Source organism: Vipera ursinii (genome assembly GCF_947247035.1).
Source record: "Vipera ursinii genome assembly, chromosome: 1".
Classification (NCBI taxonomy): domain Eukaryota; kingdom Metazoa; phylum Chordata; class Lepidosauria; order Squamata; family Viperidae; genus Vipera; species Vipera ursinii.
This window is the reverse complement of record NC_139512.1, coordinates 75,362,762-75,380,806: the sequence shown is the minus strand read 5'-3', so window position 1 is coordinate 75,380,806 and position 18,045 is coordinate 75,362,762. Positions and strand designations below refer to the sequence as shown.

Sequence of the window (18,045 nt, the reverse complement as noted above, 5' to 3'; positions counted from 1 at the left end):
TTTACAGGCTAATCAAGCAGAGACCTTGCATTTCATACCACTTTTACATAACAGATTGCTTAATCATTTAGAAGGAAGAAGGGAAGGAGAATAGAATATCAATTAAAGAAAACAGACTTCCTCAAACTTTTAAATAATGGACAATAACAGTCTTGAACAGCTTTGCTGCTTATTGTGAATATTTTTCTGGTTTTGGAATGAGGGTATATAAAAGATGGGTATAACCTCATCCGACTCAAAATACAGATAATCTTGTGACTTCATTTTTTGAATTCCAGTAAAATCCTATAGTTTCATACCATGGCCACCTTAAGACAGAGAAGAAATTCAAATATCTGTCTAGTGCTAGGTCTTCAATTGCTGAAATGCTAAATGAAAAACTTCAGATGAACTCAGAAATCTACCCCATAATATTTACAGTACATTCAAAAACTATTCAGACCCTCTTCACTTTTGTAAATTTCATTATGCTGCAGCCTGATTCTACAGTTGTTGATATTCTTTTTTCCCTCATTAATCTATATCACTACCCCATAATGACAAAGTGAAAACAGAATTTTTGAAATGTCTGTAAATTTATTAAAAAGAAAGAAACCCCGAAATATCACATTAGAATAAGTATTCAGACCCTTTCCAACACGTGAAATTCATGATCGTGTCTGACATGTTTCTACACTTTAATTGGAGTTGACCTGTGGTAAATTAAATTAATTGGACATGATTTGGAAAGGCACACAAGTCTCTATAGAAGGCCTCACAGCTGAAAACGCATACTGTAACAGAGCAAAAGCCATGAGGTCAAAGGAACTGCCTGCAGAGCTCAAGAGACAGGATTATTGCAAGGCACAGATCTGGGGAAGGCTGCAATAAAATTTCTGCTGCGCTGAAGGTTCCTAAGAGCATAGTGGCCTCCATAATTCTCAAACGGAAGGAGTTTGGCACAACCAGGAGTCTTCCAAGAGCTGGTCGCCCGGTCAAACTAAGCAATCAGGGGAGAAGGGCCTTAATAAGAGAGGTGACCAAGAATGGTCACTCTGACTGAGCTTTAGAGATCCTGTGTGGAGATGGGACAGAGTTCCAGAAGGACAACCATCACTGCAGCCCTCCACTGATCTGGGCTTTATGGCAGAGTGGCTAGACCAGGGGTCAGCAACCTGAAACAGTGAAAGAGCCACTCAGAACCGGTTCCCTCACAAAAGGAAAAACTGGGAGCCGCAAAAAAATGTGTGTGCATGCACGTACATGCGCGTATGTGCAGAACAGGGTTTGACTGAAGAGTGGAGCCAAGGCAAGATATGCACCTACCCTGCATATTTGAATTGATTGGTTGAACTTTTTTAGTCCCATTTTTTTTTGGACTGCATATGGCAGAAGACTGGGAGCCGCAGGAGATGGCTGAAAGAGCCGCATGTGGCTCCGGAGCCGCGGGTTGCAGACCTGTGGGCTAGACGGAAGCCTTTCCTCAGTGCAAAACACATGAAAGCCTGCTTGGAGTTTGCAAAAAAGCATCTGAAGGACTCTCAGACTGTGAGGAACAAGATTCTCTGGTCCAATGAAACCAAGATTGAACTTTTTGACCTCAATTCTAAACGTTATGTCTGGAGGAAACCAGGCACCGCTCATCACCTGCCCAATACCATCCCAACAATGAAGCATCGTGGTGGCAGCATCATGCTGTGGGGGTATTTTTCAGCAGCAAGGATTGGGAGACTGATCAGGGTTGAGGGAAAGCTGACTGGAGCAAAGCACAGGTATATCCTCAATGAAAACCTGTTCCACACCATTCAGGACCTTAGACTGGGCTGAAGGTTCACTCTCCTATATGACAACAGTCCTAAGCACACAGCCAAGACAACACAGGAGTGGCTTAGGGAAAACTCTGTGAATGTCCTAGAGTGGCCCAACTAGAGCCCTGACTTGAATATAAATGGAATGAAAAAAACAAATAAGTAAAATTGATGTTTTAGACTTGGTTTGATATGAAAGACATATAATGTCACCAAACTATGTAAGATTTGACATCAAGGTGCATACGCTGTTAAATAAATAAAGTTCCACTTAATTATTTTGTTCAGTAACTTTTAAGAGAATGTTAAGAGCAATGCAACTCTCATATATACTTGTCAACAAATATCGGCTTCGAATCTAGGAAATAAATTACTGTTTACATATGCAAAATGATTAGAGCTGCATTCATCATCAAGCAAGCTAATAATAAATGGGTGGTTTAAGCTAACTATTTAATCTGCAGCTTAGAAAAATCTCTCCACAAATCATCTACAACTATTTTATACTATGTGTTTTTCTAGGATCCAATCTGGGTCGGTCACCGGGTCCAGAGATTTTGTCTTCCGGGCTTTTGGACTTGTGCTGGAGCCCATCTTAAGGGAGCTTCTCTCTCAAGCAGAGTGTGTTCTTTAGAGTCTAGACTTTTTTTGTACATGGTATTTATATGGTGCTTGTTGTATGTCTTTTTAGATTTGATTGGAGTGTTGATGGCTGGCTATTAAGTGTTGGCTGTTGTTTGCATGTGCTGCCAAGCCCTCGCCTTCTAAGTACTTGATAAGCTGGTGGTTAATCAGCACTCCTATTGACTGATGAGCCGCCCCCCCTTCCCAGGCTTCAATCACTTCTCTGGTTGCTTTTGTGCCTGTTTGTCCAATAATCTTAGTAGCTGCCACAGAAAGAGCAGCCCAAAGCACACACTCTGCTAGAGAGATGTTCCCTGAAGAAGGGCTCCAGCACAAGTCCAAAAGCTCAGAAGACAAAACCTCTGGGGTCCTGGGGACCGACCCAGATTGGATACTGCAACATTATCCTGGGGCATGTATCTGCCTTTATTCGTGACAGATTTTCTAGAACAATTTTGATTTCTAAAGTTTTAAAACTATAATTATAATACATTCCTGCCCATCCCTAAAATTATGACATATCCTTTTATCATAAAATAAATCAAATAAGGAATAATCATATCTACCAAATTATAACTAGATTTTATTTCTAATGAAATGTAATTAATTGGATGCTGGAATATTACATCTAGAATTAAAGAACAATCACCAACAGGAGTTCCTTGCCTGGGTGCTCCAAATGTTAAATCATGAAGCAAATAGCTCTAAGGTACTAATTTCTTTTCATTCCCAACAGTTTACAGTCTAATAATAGAACAAAGAATGAAATCTAGGAGAGTTTAGCAGAATAGAAGATACTGGTATGTTCTCAGCAGTACTAAATTTATGGTGGAAACAATTGCTGTCAAAGTAAATGAAAAGTTCAGGAGATTATGGTAAGTAGAAAGGGCATGGTTTCTCATTTTATTGGTCTTGTAGTTATAATTCTAGAATGTTTTCCAAAGTGTCCAGTCACTAGTCAGATTCCTTTTTCTCCCCTTCATTTATATACCACTAAAACCTTGTGCCAGATACTTTGTAACCATCTAAGGGCATGCTGTCTGGACCCAGTACTCCCCAGGAAATGAAATTTGGAGATTTTATTGCTACTTCAGCACTGCTGGGTTACTGCTGTTCAGCACCAGGGCCATACTTATGTGATTCCTCTTTTTCAACATTCCCTGACAGCTTTCCACAAGACAATGGGGAACCTGGAAAAAACCTGATATGATTGCCAAGTCTCCTAGCCACTTTTCCACTAGCAAAAGTCTTTGCTTTGGGGAAGCCTGCAGGAAGAAAATCAATGGAAAAAAAATGGTCCAGGCTGTCGACAGGAAGAGAACACCGTCTGAGGGTAAACAGTGCACAACAGTTTTAGGGGCAATTGCGCCTTGGGGAATTGTGCAAGTCAGCCTTTTTGAGTGGCAGAAGTGGTGCTAGGGCTGAAGTTGAGGCGCAGCCTTGGAGCTACCACTGTTAGCCAAGATCACGGGTGGGGAACCTTGGCTCTTTTATGACTTGCTGGCTCAGGAACTCTGGGAGTTGAAGTCCACAAGTCATAAAAGAGCCAAGGTTCCCTAACCCTGGCCTAGATGGAGGTGGATAGATTGGGCAGGAGATTGAAGTGTCCCCATAGTTGTACGAGAAGGCACGCTGTCAAGCAATCGAGTTTAGATCAGATGACAGCAGGGGTGCTGTAACACTCCTAATTTCAGGCAGGAGTTGTAACTCCCTTAATTCACTGCCATCACAATTTTGAATGGCCACTGATTGGTCATTATGCAAGAACTACCTGTACTGGTTTCAATTCAACCTGTCTTAGAAATTGATTATTAATAATAATAATCAAATATTTGTTTGATGTTGTTATGCAATTATTATTTAAAATAAATTATTATTATTTTATATGTGTCTAAGATTGTTTTACTTGTATGAATTGCTTTTGTAATTATTTGATGTTTCTTCATACAACACCACACATCTGGACTATATACTTTTTTTAAAAAGAACTGAACATACAAATAATCGTTTCTCTTTCAGGGAGGAGTGATCTGCCATCAGAGTCAAGTTAGGCATTTCCCAAAATTTTAACATGCTGAGCCCAGAATGTTGACTATTATTGGGTTACGATCAGAGCAAGAAACACCACCCTTATTTTCAATCACCTCTACTTTGAATAATGTAAACAGATACCAAAATCAGGTTAATATATATTATTTTGACATTATTTTTATACAATTAACAGGCTTTCTCAGAAGAAAAGTATTTTTCTTTCCAGAAATGTTTCAGTCCTATCACCACCTCAAAGTTAAGTCCCCAGATCCAAACATTGAGATCCTTCCTTGAGAGGCCTGCCTTTATTTCAAACCAAACAGTAATTTTAATTTAGTTTTTATTCTATGCCATTTTCTTTTTCAGTTTTGCATTCCCATAATGCTATGATACCTTACCTGTTGGTATTGCTAGGAAAAGGCCAATCAATGAAAAATCAGCGCAAACAAGTTTGAAGTTGCATTACTATATTTTGAATGGACAACCTGAATAACAAGTGCTTGAGCTACAGATTACAATATTTAAAATCAATATTATTGTAGGTGATTAAATCCACAAAGGAAAAAGAAAAAAACAACCCAGAGCACTTTCCCCTGTTTTTGAATGAAAATTTAGTGGGGTACTTTTACTGAAGGGATAAAAGTATTTTTCTATATAAAGAGAATTCCATTAGAATAGAGAGGAAGCCTGGGTGAAATCCCACAATCCTCACCGTTTCTCATCAAAGCTGCCTCCAATTCAAACCCAATTTATTCAAATTTTCTCCTAACTCTTCATAAAGCCCTTCCTCCTTCTGTATCTTTTACAATTTCTGCTCAACTGTTTCTTCATTGGCTTCCTTTCTAATCCTTATTTTATTTTTTTCAACGTTATTTTCCCACATTTGCGGCCAACTGTAGCTCATTCAGAAAACAAAACACAGCGCTGTTTTATCAGTAGACGAAGCTATGGCCGTTGATTTTCAGTGTTTTATCACTCTCAACTGACAAAAAAAAATAAAGCTGTAAGGCTTTGTTTTAGTGTTGTTATTATAAAGATACCCAAGAACTTATAAAACAAAACAAAGTAAAAATATAAAACATATCACAGTATAATAAATAATAAAATTAAAACAATAATTTTGAAAAGTTGCCACAGCCCTGCATACTTCAAAGTAGTCTTTGAGGTACTATGCAAAGTATAATGTTGCCATCAATACATTAACTCTGCCATCAATACGATAACTCTGCGCTTTGAACTCCCTTTTATGCTTTCACAAGTCCAAAAAACCCCCCAACAACTATTCTTAAACAAGTTCTTCTTAAAAAATACTGATAATTATTTAGTATTGAGGAGTAGTATCACATAAATTATAACTGATTTTGAAAAAACTTTAACAATATAATTTTCATGTTGATTTAGTACACCATTATTCTTTCAGAAGCTATTTGATAAAATTCTCAAGGTCCAAAAAAGTATGGAATTATAAGTACACAAACAAAATAGGAGACTTCATTCAGAACAGTATTTAATGAGATTTGGGGTGATTTCCAATTAAGTAAATTGCCTGCTTGAGCAAGAACTTTAACTTACTATTTACAATGTCCTTTATCTGAAGAGTATAGAGCAAGGATGAATTATACAAAAATATGAACCAAAGGACTAACAATTGACACACAGATTCTCTATTTTTTTTTAATAAATGTAGGATTTGAAGGCTAATAACTCATGATTTAAGTTCACCAGAGAAACACTGTTTTCTGAAGAAGTACTTCATTTCCAAACACGAACATCTAACATTAATATCAACACTAACACTAAGTGAATAAACTGCCAAATGTTATTTTCAACATAAACCAATTAATCCTGTTTGGACTGTATATTTGCTCTTTATTTACCCTTATTTAACATAGACCCTATTGACTCACTAATATAAAGAGAAATACTTCTATTAAACTACATACTCCATTAAACATTCATCTGGTGGTACTATTTCTGCCACTAATAATGTCCCCATAGTACTTCCTGCTACCTGTCTACTTATTCTAATAACAACCCCAAAAATCAGTGACAGCGAAAAGCAAGCATAGTGAAAAAGCAAGACTGTTACCTTCTGCAATCGAGCTTTGCTTCATTAATATACCAATTCTGTTTCCAAATAAACAAACGCAGGTAGTTAAAACAAAAAAGCAGGTAATACCACTTACCCTCATTGAAGTTTCTCCTCCATGGGGTTGCTGAAGCCTGAAAACCTGAGCCACCATATGTTCTGTAGATGGGTGCAACAAGATGCGACGAGATGCCAATCCTACCATGACATACCTGCCCATTGGTGACAAGCTCACAGAAATGGCATTGGGACCTAGGCATGAAACAAAACATAATAAACATCTTCATTAGGGAATCCTTGCCTCTGATCCTCCTTCCTTCCTTTTCATTTTCCTTATATAGACTGTAGTAAACTTATTCACAGCTATTAATCGCTAAAAACAAATACTTTGCTTATAATCATCTTAGTCAACTAACAGCAGAAGCCAGAGTTCAAGACTTAAACAAATACATCATAGGAATCACATGGTATATAATTCCTATTTCACATTCTGTTGCTACCAAATCAATCTACAGTTGGGATTACTTTTTCCTTGCAATTATTACATATATCAGTTAGATTTCAAGAAAAAAAAATTTTTCTAAGAGACTGTTAAAGGACTTGATAGCTTCCCCAAACCTTTGACATAAATCTCTTACCAAATCGCTTTGTGTACAGCATTTCACCCAAGTTGTGCGGTGCAAGAGAATAGACTGCGAGTATCCCCTCATCAGGAAATCCCCGCTGACTGCTAGGAATGAAAGCTGCTAAAAGCTGCCCATCTGCGGAAATATCACAGCTGGCATCATTGTATATCTTGCAGTTTTGAACAAGTACATTCACAGATGCTGCACAGGAGTAAAAAAGAGAAGAGTCTAGAATTTAATTCAGAACAACAGCAAAATCTTGAATTATTTATATTTTTTCCTGTATCACTAAATTAATTCTAATAGTTTATTTATTATCTACATAAATGTGTTAGCCAGTAATGCAGAATTCAGACAAATAAAACCTTTTCCCTTTAAGATAGCAATTGAATATTTGAATATATATGTTCCTAATTATTATTATTTTATTAATCTATTATTTTTTAACTTTGATATTTGTACTGTTAATTCTTTAAATTTCCAAGAAAAGGAGGAGTAGCTTAGAATTAAGATGACTTTTTCACTGCTACAACAATGCTTGGTATTTATGAATGGGAATATCCACCAGCTGACCGTAAATTCTAGGATCTGAGCACCTGAAGATACCTGCAACTAATGCTATAGAAATCAACAAATCCTCATTTTGAAGACTTGGGATTTTAACATAATAAGTCATAGCTAGTAACAAAACATATTAATGAACATGACCCTTATATAATATCAAAATATTTTTCTCCCATCATAACGCTAAAGAGAAGAGTTGAAGAAATTCCAGTTTCCGTACATTCTTTTTAATACACACCAATTCTGTAAGAAAATTCCAGCCCTCACATTTGTCCTTTTGTTATTTGGAACAAAGTCTAGTTGCTTTGAAAGCTATCCCATATGTTCAATTTCGGGTTAACAATCTAGATATCCCTGTTTTAGGTGCTGTCTGAAGGTAGCTCGCCACCCAACTTACGGGACCTTAATTTTTCATAACATGGCTCCACTATTCATATGTCATGTTGAGTCAAGATATTTAACCATGGTTATCAAGTAAGTCATACTAGTCCGATTTATAAATAAAGCTGAATCATGGTTGATGGGTTTAAATGTTGTGCTAAGTCAATATCCTCAAATCAGGAGTTTATATCTGTGTCCCTACCCACTGATTTCTTAGCACCCTGTTTTTAATTTTCCTGTCTTGCTTTATTTGGCTCTTTGGATTCCTAGTCAAAATTCTTTGTTTCCTAAAGCTTTCTTTCCACTTCTTTCATGGTAATTATATCCAGGAACCCTTTTCTATGGCTGTTTGGTTTTCACTACTGCCTTTTCTGTACCTTACTTCTGCTTCTCTTTTCTTCTCTATCTTTTCCTTAGCTTCACTTTTTACCTCATAGATAGTACTCAAATTTACTGGCGATGTCTCTTTTATCAGCAATCTATCCTATTTGCCTCTTAACTTCCGCTTCTTAAAGAAATTCTATACAGATAGTTCTTGACTTATAAGCGGTCCTTTAATGACCATTCAAACTTATGACAGACTTTTAAAAAGCTACTTATAATCTGCCTTCGAAGTTATGACTGCAGAACTTCCACTGGCAGTTGTGATTCGACTACTGTAAAAACAGTTGTAAAATTGAGTCCAGTCATGTGGTATCTCGAATTTCAACCACAATGTATGACCGAAATTCTTGACTCCATTGTGTTTCTAAGTGGACAACTACCTGTATCAGCTTAGTTTCCCTACTATGTCCTCACCACACCTATCAATCCTATATCAGTATATCTTTGTCTCAATGAAACTGGTTTCTCACTGTACTTACAATCTATCTTCAAGTACTCTGTCTTGCCGATTTAATTTTTCTTAACATTCACTATCTTTGCTGTTACTTACATAGCACTATATTATAGACTTCATTTTCAAGTGAATGACCAGCGATCTTCAAATACTTGTTCTAGCTAGGTAAATTAAGACTATGAATTATTATCAGCAGTTCTCCCTAACCAATAGTAATTGGGACCAGGAACTCCAGCGCTAAGTGGTCATAAGCATGATGCAATGTAACCACATCAACTTCCAACAGCAGTTCTGGCAATCCCAATTGCCATCATAGGGCAGATCCCACGCAGTCACAGGATCCCAGACTCATGTGTTTTATGACCTTCTGTCCATTATCTTTGCTTGTTGAAAGCTGGCAGTAAAGGTTGCAAGTGATCCCAGGATGCTGCAACCTTGTAATTGTGGGCTGGTGGCCTAGAGCCAAATCATGATCACATGACTGCAAGGACAATGCAATGGCCATAACTATGTGGGCCCATTGTAAGTATCCGTCACTCAGCACTATCATAACTTCAAATGTCACTGAACAAGTAGAGGTTAAATGGTGAATACTTGTATGATATCTGCTAACACGAGCATTTCTGAGAATGAAGAATTTTCAACAGGAAAAGTGCTACAACAGCACCACTATTCAGCTCTAATTCTCTTTTATCAAACACTTATGCACAATACTGAAGGTCTAGAACTGTCAATGGAAAACACACTTAGTACCTTGCATTCCTTAGCTAACACAGAAATTAACAATAGCAATAACACTGATTATTCTTAACAACTCACTTTTTTAATTGGTGGTTTATAGTTATGCACCTCATTCCCTGTTGAGCAGCATGCAAAAGGAGCATTTACAAAATCACTATTATTATTAAAATTTGACCTATGATAATATGGTGACAAGTTGTTTGACTACCTGTCAAATGATGGTTGTGTACTACTATTGATACATTTTTACCTCAAACATCCAATATAATGTATTTATAGCCATAAGTAATATGATCCTCATCAAATCTATAATCTGGAGAAGCAGGCAATGCAGACAGCAAATATTATAAGACTTTAGATCAAAGCCATGTTAAATTTATGCATATTTACTTAAATGCAGTTTAAATGCAATTACAATCAAATCCAGATTCTACAACTAGTAATGATCTTCCCACCATGCACAATTTTTTGAACAACCTGAAAACCTTTCTAGAACCAATATCTCTTGTATTTATTTTGTCTCACACAAGTAAGCAGAAAGTATCCAAGTATCTGTTCTGAATTAAGCCAGTAAGAAACTCTTTTTGGAGGGGATCATGTGCTAACCCCACCAAAACTTTAGCATAATTACACTTGTCTTGAACAGTTGTCACTTTACCATATCAATGGTCTTTCTGAGTGTTGTGCTATGGTTTAAATATTGCTGACCATCTGCATAGATTTTCTTGCTCAATTCATTTTCAAGCAGTTCTGTTACATGTGTTTGCTACTTTAGATATTATGCATATTATTCCAGAATTTGCTTCTTAGGACAACAGACTAAACAAGATCAACAGAATAACAGAGCTGAAAGGGACCTTGGAGGTCCTCTAATCCAACCCCCTGCTCAGGCAGGAAGCCCTATGGTTTCAAACAAATGGCTCTCCAATCTCTTCTTAAAAACTTCCAGTGTTGGAGCATTCACAACTTCTGGAGGCAAGTTGTTCCACTGATTAATTGTTCTGTCAGGAAATTGCTGATCAGCTTGGAAGATCTGTTTATATTTATTATGATTTAAAGAGAAAGAAACGCCCATGCTTTTCTCTTCAGAATCTAAGTAGCTGATATAGAAACAGGCTAGACTGGATACATCAGGGGGGTCAAACTGCCGGCCCGCGGGCTGGATGCATCATGCCAAAACCACGCCCACCCCATTGCCGGCAATGGAAAAAAAAGTTGCAATACGTCATGACACGTCACGTGACGTTGTGAGTTTGACACTCCTCGGATAGATCTTTGGACTCATCCACTTTAATGGGACCAGTGAAAAAGGTCTTAAAAGCACAGAAATCTAGGGAGCAAGACTTCTGGCTTTCAAGTCCAATGCTTGCTTGCTTCCCCTAACTTTTCTCTACTCCCTAAACTAAATTGACTGTTGGATGATTATACAACATATCATTGGATCAAACAGAGGATTCAATTAGTTCATTTTTCTACTTCCCAAAATGACCAAGTAAATATGTAAAAAAGGCTATTAAAATTGTATTCAGAAATATTCAATTCCATAAATATTTAATTTAACCATTGGAATTAATATCAGTTGGTACCACCTTTATGAAGCCCACTACAAAAGCCAATTCTACTGTCTTTTATTTTTCACTCTACTGCCATGCTAGATATTGTGAAACCATTCTGGAAATCCAGATACTTAAGGAATTCTAAGCATTTCAGGAGTTTAGAAAGCAGGTTTTTGTTGTTGTTGAAAAGAAAGCCTGGTTAATTAACTCCTAAATGAGGGAGGAGGTGGTGCAGTGGTTAGAATGCAGTATTGCAGGCTAACTCTGCTCACATTGCCAGGAATTCGATTCCTTTGATCCTCACCGGCTCAAGGTTAACTCAGCTTTCCATCTTTCCAAGGGCCCAGATTGTTGGGGGCAATATGCTGACTCTGTAAACTGCTTAGAGAGGGCTGTAAAGCACAGTAAAGTGGTATATAAATCTAAGTGCTATTGCTATACTGTACTTGACTCCTAAAACTAAAACTAACCATGTACAGAAAAAGAAAGCAGAAACACTATGGCATTTCCCCCATGAATAAATTAAGCTTTCAGAAATTTACAGCATTTGTAATCTCTGAGGATAAGTGAAACAGGAAAGATGAAGGTTTTGTATTACCAATCTCCTAGTTTAATATTTGACTTCAGTATTAATTATGGTTTCTTTTTAAAAAGTGTGCCCTAGTAATAAATAAGATTATCCACAAATAAGAAATGTTTATCTTTTTAATAGAATTCTGTAATTATGTTTAAACAATTATGATTATCAAATAGTGTGTGTGTGTGTATATATATATACGAAGCAGCATGTTAAACTCCCAAACCTGATTTAATAAATCAAATTATACACATTACATGATTTAGTTAAATAACTTACAGCATCTGAAATAGGACATCACTGAACACTTGAAAAGAAGCCACATTTTAAAGTCAATTCTCAGTCATTATATATATACTTCTTTAGCTATTAGGCCAGAAATTCTTTCCTTGTATTACCAGTTTTCATATTTGTCCATTAGTCAAAACTTCTCTTATAAATTTTTATTTGTGTTTTATTTTTCTTGCTGTTGTTTTTCAAAATCATGTATGTGAGATGGGTGGCTATATAAAATGAATGAATGAATGAGCACTGTCCTGTCTGGAAATAATATTGACAACTTTCAGGAGCATGTAGAATATATTGAAGACAGTTTGATTCAATATTTAAGGCTAGTTTATTCATACCTTTTTTAAGGAAGATTGTTAAACATTATTTTATTTCTATTTATACTTTTTATTTTAGTAGTCTTATAGTGGCTTCGTTACTATAGGTTTCATCCTGAGCTAGATAAAATGCCTTGGATCACATATTTCACTTGTTTTCCAGGCACAGCAGAAAATATTTTCTTTTTTCCTATGTAAGTCAGCAACATCTGATACAGCAGGGGTCCCCAAACTGTGGGCCATGGTCCACTACCGGGCCGGGGCCTCTTGGCCACTGAGCCACGTGAGTAGCTTGGCAGTGCATGCATATGTGCGCGCACTCCCCTCCCCTCATGCCATCATTGCCACAAGTGTTACGTCGCGCGGACAGCGGCATTGCCACAAACCTCACACAGACGGTGGCAGTGAGACGCGCTGCAGGCAGGTAGCAGCACGATCCTCATGCGGGGCTGGAGGTGGTGCGATCCTCGCACCGGTGGTGACATCTACACAAGCCTGGCATTGGTGTCGTCACAACTCTCACACAGGTGCTGGTGTCACTGAGAGCACATGCTCGCAATCCTGTCTGTGTGGTGCACATGCTCGCAGCCTGTGTGTGTGTGCACATGTGCGCATGGCAACATGTGTGCATGCACCGCTAAGGTGCCTGCTCCTCCCTTTCCCACCAGGCCGCCAAAAGAAAAAGGTTGGAGACCCCTGTAATACAGAATTTGCAGTTTCCATTTTTAATAATTTTACTGTCAGGATTTGCTGCCAGATATTAAAAAGATGGCAGATCTAAATGTTCTGGATTCAAATTGTCCCTTATTTTTGAATTAAATGATATAGATTAGTGCTACCAGCTGATAGACAAGACTATGAAGGTATATATACAGTGAGGTGTCTCCCCCCCAACCCTGGCTTAATCTTGAACATATTTTAATATAACTGGAGATTAAACACAATGCTTGGTCAATAGGTCAATATAATCCAAGGTTACCTGACATTAGTAACTTTTTAACTAAGAAAAAAACTTTCCTGTTATTAAGAAAGAAACAAATATGTCTTTCCAAGTTGAAACTGTTTCAAATTCTGGCTGTCAAGCTTTCTTTATCAAAGTAATATGAAAGAGATAAAAGATAGGACTTCTGGTCCTGCGCAGTAGTGACTGGTCATGGGCACCCCCGCGGCTAATTTTCGTCCTGCCTGGAGACCCTAATGGGTCCAAGCTGCCCCAGAGAGGTGGCGAAGAAAGAAGGGTGCCCTGGCGACTCTGAAATGACGGTGGTCGTTCCATTCATCTTGGGGAAAGCCTTCTAACCCGACAAGAGAAAGGCTATATTTCACCGATCAGCCTAAGCTACTTGCAACTGAGGTCCAAAAAAACTAACCAGCACAACAGTAAACAGTGTGTTTGACAGTGGGTGAGGAATCTGATTTTCCCTTTTCTATTCTACACTTAACTTCCTGGAAAAGATCCCCAAGAAGCAAAATACCTCTGAAAATGATGGAGGGGGACTTCTGTCCCACCCTTATACTAAAGGAAGTGGCAAATTAAAGTTTCCATGGAGTATCAAAATATATGGTAGTGAAATAATTTATAAACTTGAAACCTGAAATTTAACTTTGGACAAGTTTAAAATTGTTGAATGGTTAAGACTATCATTTTAAAGACCACGGTTCATATTGAAAACTAAATAGATGCTGACAGTGGTGGACGAAGTTTATGACAGTGATGATCTCCATAGAGAACTTGCCAAAACCTGGGAAAAGCTAATCTGTGTTTATGACCTTCAAAGCTTTAATAACAAAAAACAGTTGTGACAAAAAAGACAACAATCTGGGCTGCAGACAAAGAGAGCATTATAAACTTTAGAAAAAAATATTTTTTGAACTCTTTGGATTACAAATATCTATTTAACTGGGACTCTAAATCTATTTGCAGAAAAGAAGGAAAACTTCCAATTTTTGGCCATCATGGATCAGGCATGCATGCATGCATGCATGCATGCATTCATTATTGGGACTTATATGCCGCCCTATCTCCCGAAGGACTCAGGGTGGCTAACAACAATAAAATACAACAATACAAAAGTTAAAAAGAATTAAATTAACAGCCCCAATAGAATAAATTAAAATTGGAGTTAAAAATTAAAAAAAAAACATTTTAAAATCCCTGTCGTCAGTCCAGGTCAGCCTGATGGAAAAGAAGTGTTTTAAGGCTGCGGCGAAAGGACCGGAGATCCGGGGCCATCCGGAGCTCAAGGGGAAGTTGGTTCCATAGGGCTGGCACTCCCACAGAGATTCAAACAACAATGAGTTCAAATCACAAAGAAATCCAAAATAAATTTGAAAATATAAATCAATCTATTTCTAAGTTAACTCTACAACAAAACAACAACAACAGAGAAGGAGCAGACAAAACAAATAAGTGGGCATAAAATTGAAAATAGACTCAAAATAACAAAGCAAGAAAACATGATTTAATCCTACTGGGGAAAAATCCACAAGAAATGGAAAAAACAACTCATCCCTTAAGACTACAAAATAAATCTGAGGACAAAAAAAACAGATTGGATAAAATGGAATGTAGAGATGTTGAAGACATCCGAGAGAAAGGAAGTGATAAGCAGAGAAGAAGAAAAAGAAAAAGATTTTCAAGAAATATGGAAAGGCAAAAGCCTCATATAAAGATACTTTATTCGATTTACTTCTTATACCTTCAGCAACAGCCATGAATATATGGAAAAACTTTTTGATTTAGCAAAACACATTGATGAAGAAAGATACTGGTCAAAGGAAAAAAATTAAAGTGAAAATTAAGAAAATAGCTGATGGGAACTACCAGAGAGAATATTTAAAAAAGAAACATTTGTTTGAATATGGTTAAACAAATAGAATATATATGTCATTCTGAATATATATGTCATTCTAAGAGGGATGAATTCCTTAAATTATACTGTATACTTCCCCCCCTTTTTATTTTATTTTTTGATATATGTAATACTGTTGAAATGGCTTAGATCAGACATGTCAAACTCGCGACGTCACAAGACGTATCGGGACTGTTTTGACATTGCCGGCAATGGGGTGGGTGTGGCTTCCGGATGACGTGTCTGGCCTGTGGGCCAGCAGTTTGAAACCCCTGGCTTAGATGAAGGAAATGTTTTAGATAATTAAATGTATTTGAATTTAGGGAAATTATAATGTATAAAAAAGAAAAAAATGTTTTGAATAAGAGTTAAAGGATTAGATGACTAGACACATTAAATGGAATATTTAAAGATTAAATATATTTTTAATTATGGTTAAAAAGAATAAGAAATTTTGGGAATTGTGACCTCTCGCCTAGACTACTGTAACGCTCTCTACATGGGGCTGCCCTTGAGATCCACTCGGAAGCTTCAACTGGTGCAAAGTGCAGCGGCACGGACACTTTTGGGAGCCTCCCGATACTCCCATATCACACCTCTCCTCTGTGCGCTGCACTGGCTTCCAGTTGCCTTCTGGGTGAAGTTCAAGGTGCTAACAATGACATACAAAGCCCTACATGGCATGGGTCCGGACTACCTACGGGAGCACCTTCTGCCAATGTCAACACCCCACTGCCCTGTGCGCTCCCACAGAGAGGGCCTCCTCAGGGTGCCACCGCTCAAGGAATGTCGGCTGGTGGCCCCCAGGGGGAGGGCATTCTCAGTGGGTGCGCCAGCCCTCTGGAACTGCTTACCAACTGAAATCCGGATGGCCCCCGACCTCCCGGCGCGACTTGAAGACTTACCTATTCCAGCAGTCCAGCCTGGCCTGATAGCTCTAATTGGGGTCCCAGTTTGTTTTGTTTATTGTTTTTTCAGTACTGTTCATTATGTTTGCCTACCTTACTCTGTACACCGCCCCGAGTCCCTCGGGAGAAGGGCGGTTTATAAAAACAAATAAATAAATAAATAAAATAAAAATATTAGCTTAGGAGGAATATATATTTTAAGTAGTATTTTACTTTTTATGTTTCTTTACTCTTGTTCTCTTCTCCTTTTGTTTACTGTTTTTAACTATTCTTTAAGAAAGGTAAAAGTGTTGAGATGGTTTATATGGGAAAAATGGATTTAAATCTTTAAATGTAATTAACTGTTGAGAAAATCTTAACCAGAAAGAATACTTTGAACTTTATAGGAGAAACAAATCTAAATAAGGATTGTAACAGGATATAAGATGAGGCAACCAGAATGATTAAATAGAAAAGAAATAGTATATTGATGTGATCATTATTTCTAGGAGCATTCGGAAAAAAAATCATATATGTAACTGTTATTTATCAAAATAATAAGAACTGTATTAATTCAAGGTTTGCAAAGAAGACATTTTGGGGGGAAAGGGGAAATCAACTAAATGTACTAGGTGGATTATGGATTATAGAAACCAATTGTTAATGATTTTTCTTTACAAATGTAAACCCAGCAAACACAGTTTACCAACTATTAAGTGATTGATGTTTTAAAAAATCAATAAAATATATGGGGGGAAAAAGAAAGAGCTAAAAGATGTTCTACACAAGTTCAAGCTCAAGCCAACTTAGTTTTCTTCCCAGAAGCAGCAGATTTTCTCAAATATTACACTGCTATGCCCGATTCTAAATGAAAACTAAGCATTATTTCAGTTTAACGAATTGCAAGGGATATCTCTCAATCCAGTAGAGTATTTTTTAGTGATGGCCTCCTTCTCTAAATTGGCAACAAAGCAACAGTTAGGTTAAATTTGTGCAGTTAGATCCCATACAGTTACTAACAGAATAAAATTTTATTAAGCTTTCCTGTAAGAATAAATGGATAGTTTGTCTCTGCTAGATCAAACTAGGTAGCCTTCATATTCCAACTTAATGGTCCTAAGGATAATTTTTCCTTTGGGTCAAATATAGCTGGGCAATGATAGAATTTGTACTGCTGTGATGGGTCAGGTAGGTGAAGACAAAAATTTACTGAAATTAATAAAGTAAGTCAGGGAATGTTTTAAGTTGGAATGCAGTTCTCAACTTACAACCACAATTGAAAGCCCAACATTAACACCCTTGTTAAGTGAGTTCTGCCCCATTTTACAACCTTTCTTAACATAGTTGTTAAGTGAATCTGGCTTCTCCACTGACTTCATTTATCACAGTTGCAAAAGGTGATCACATGACCCCAGGACACTCCAATCATCATAAATACATGCCAGCTGCCAAGAGTCAGAATTTTGATCACATGACTGTGGGATGCTGTAATGGTCGTAAGTGTGACAAATGGTCATATGTCACTTTCTCTGTGCCGTTGTAAGTTCTAATGGTCACTAAACAAATGGTTGTAAGTTGAGGACTACCTGCAGAAAGTTTTATAACCAGGAGTACTTTACTTAACTGCTTACGTAACTAATATGGGGCTGCCCTTGAGGACCACCCGGAAGCTCCAACTGGTACAGAATGCAGCCGCGAGAGTTGTGTTGGGAGTCTCCCGATACTCCCACGTTACACCTTTGCTCCGTGAGCTGCATTGGTTACCAGTTGCCTTCCGGGTGAGATTCAAGGTACTAGTAATGGTGTTCAAAGCTCTCAATGGCATGGGGCCGGAGTACCTCAGGGAACATCTGCTGCCGGCATCAAGCTCCCTGCGCCCTGTGCGTT

At 37.6% G+C, this 18,045-nt stretch overlaps 1 protein-coding gene across 4 annotated transcripts in view; it reads right to left on the bottom strand.

Annotated features, from left to right (window-relative positions):
* AMBRA1 (autophagy and beclin 1 regulator 1) overlaps window positions 1-18,045 on the bottom strand; it is a 162,344-nt gene that overhangs the window by 33,507 nt on the left and 110,792 nt on the right. For all 4 annotated transcript variants that reach the window (XM_083374517.1, XM_083374519.1, XM_083374520.1 and 1 more), the window contains 2 exons: window positions 7,170-7,358; window positions 6,629-6,783 (listed from right to left, as the gene is read on the bottom strand). In XM_083374517.1, the coding sequence (XP_083230643.1) occupies window positions 6,629-6,783; window positions 7,170-7,358 (344 nt within the window). The remainder of the gene's footprint in view (window positions 1-6,628; window positions 6,784-7,169; window positions 7,359-18,045) is intronic.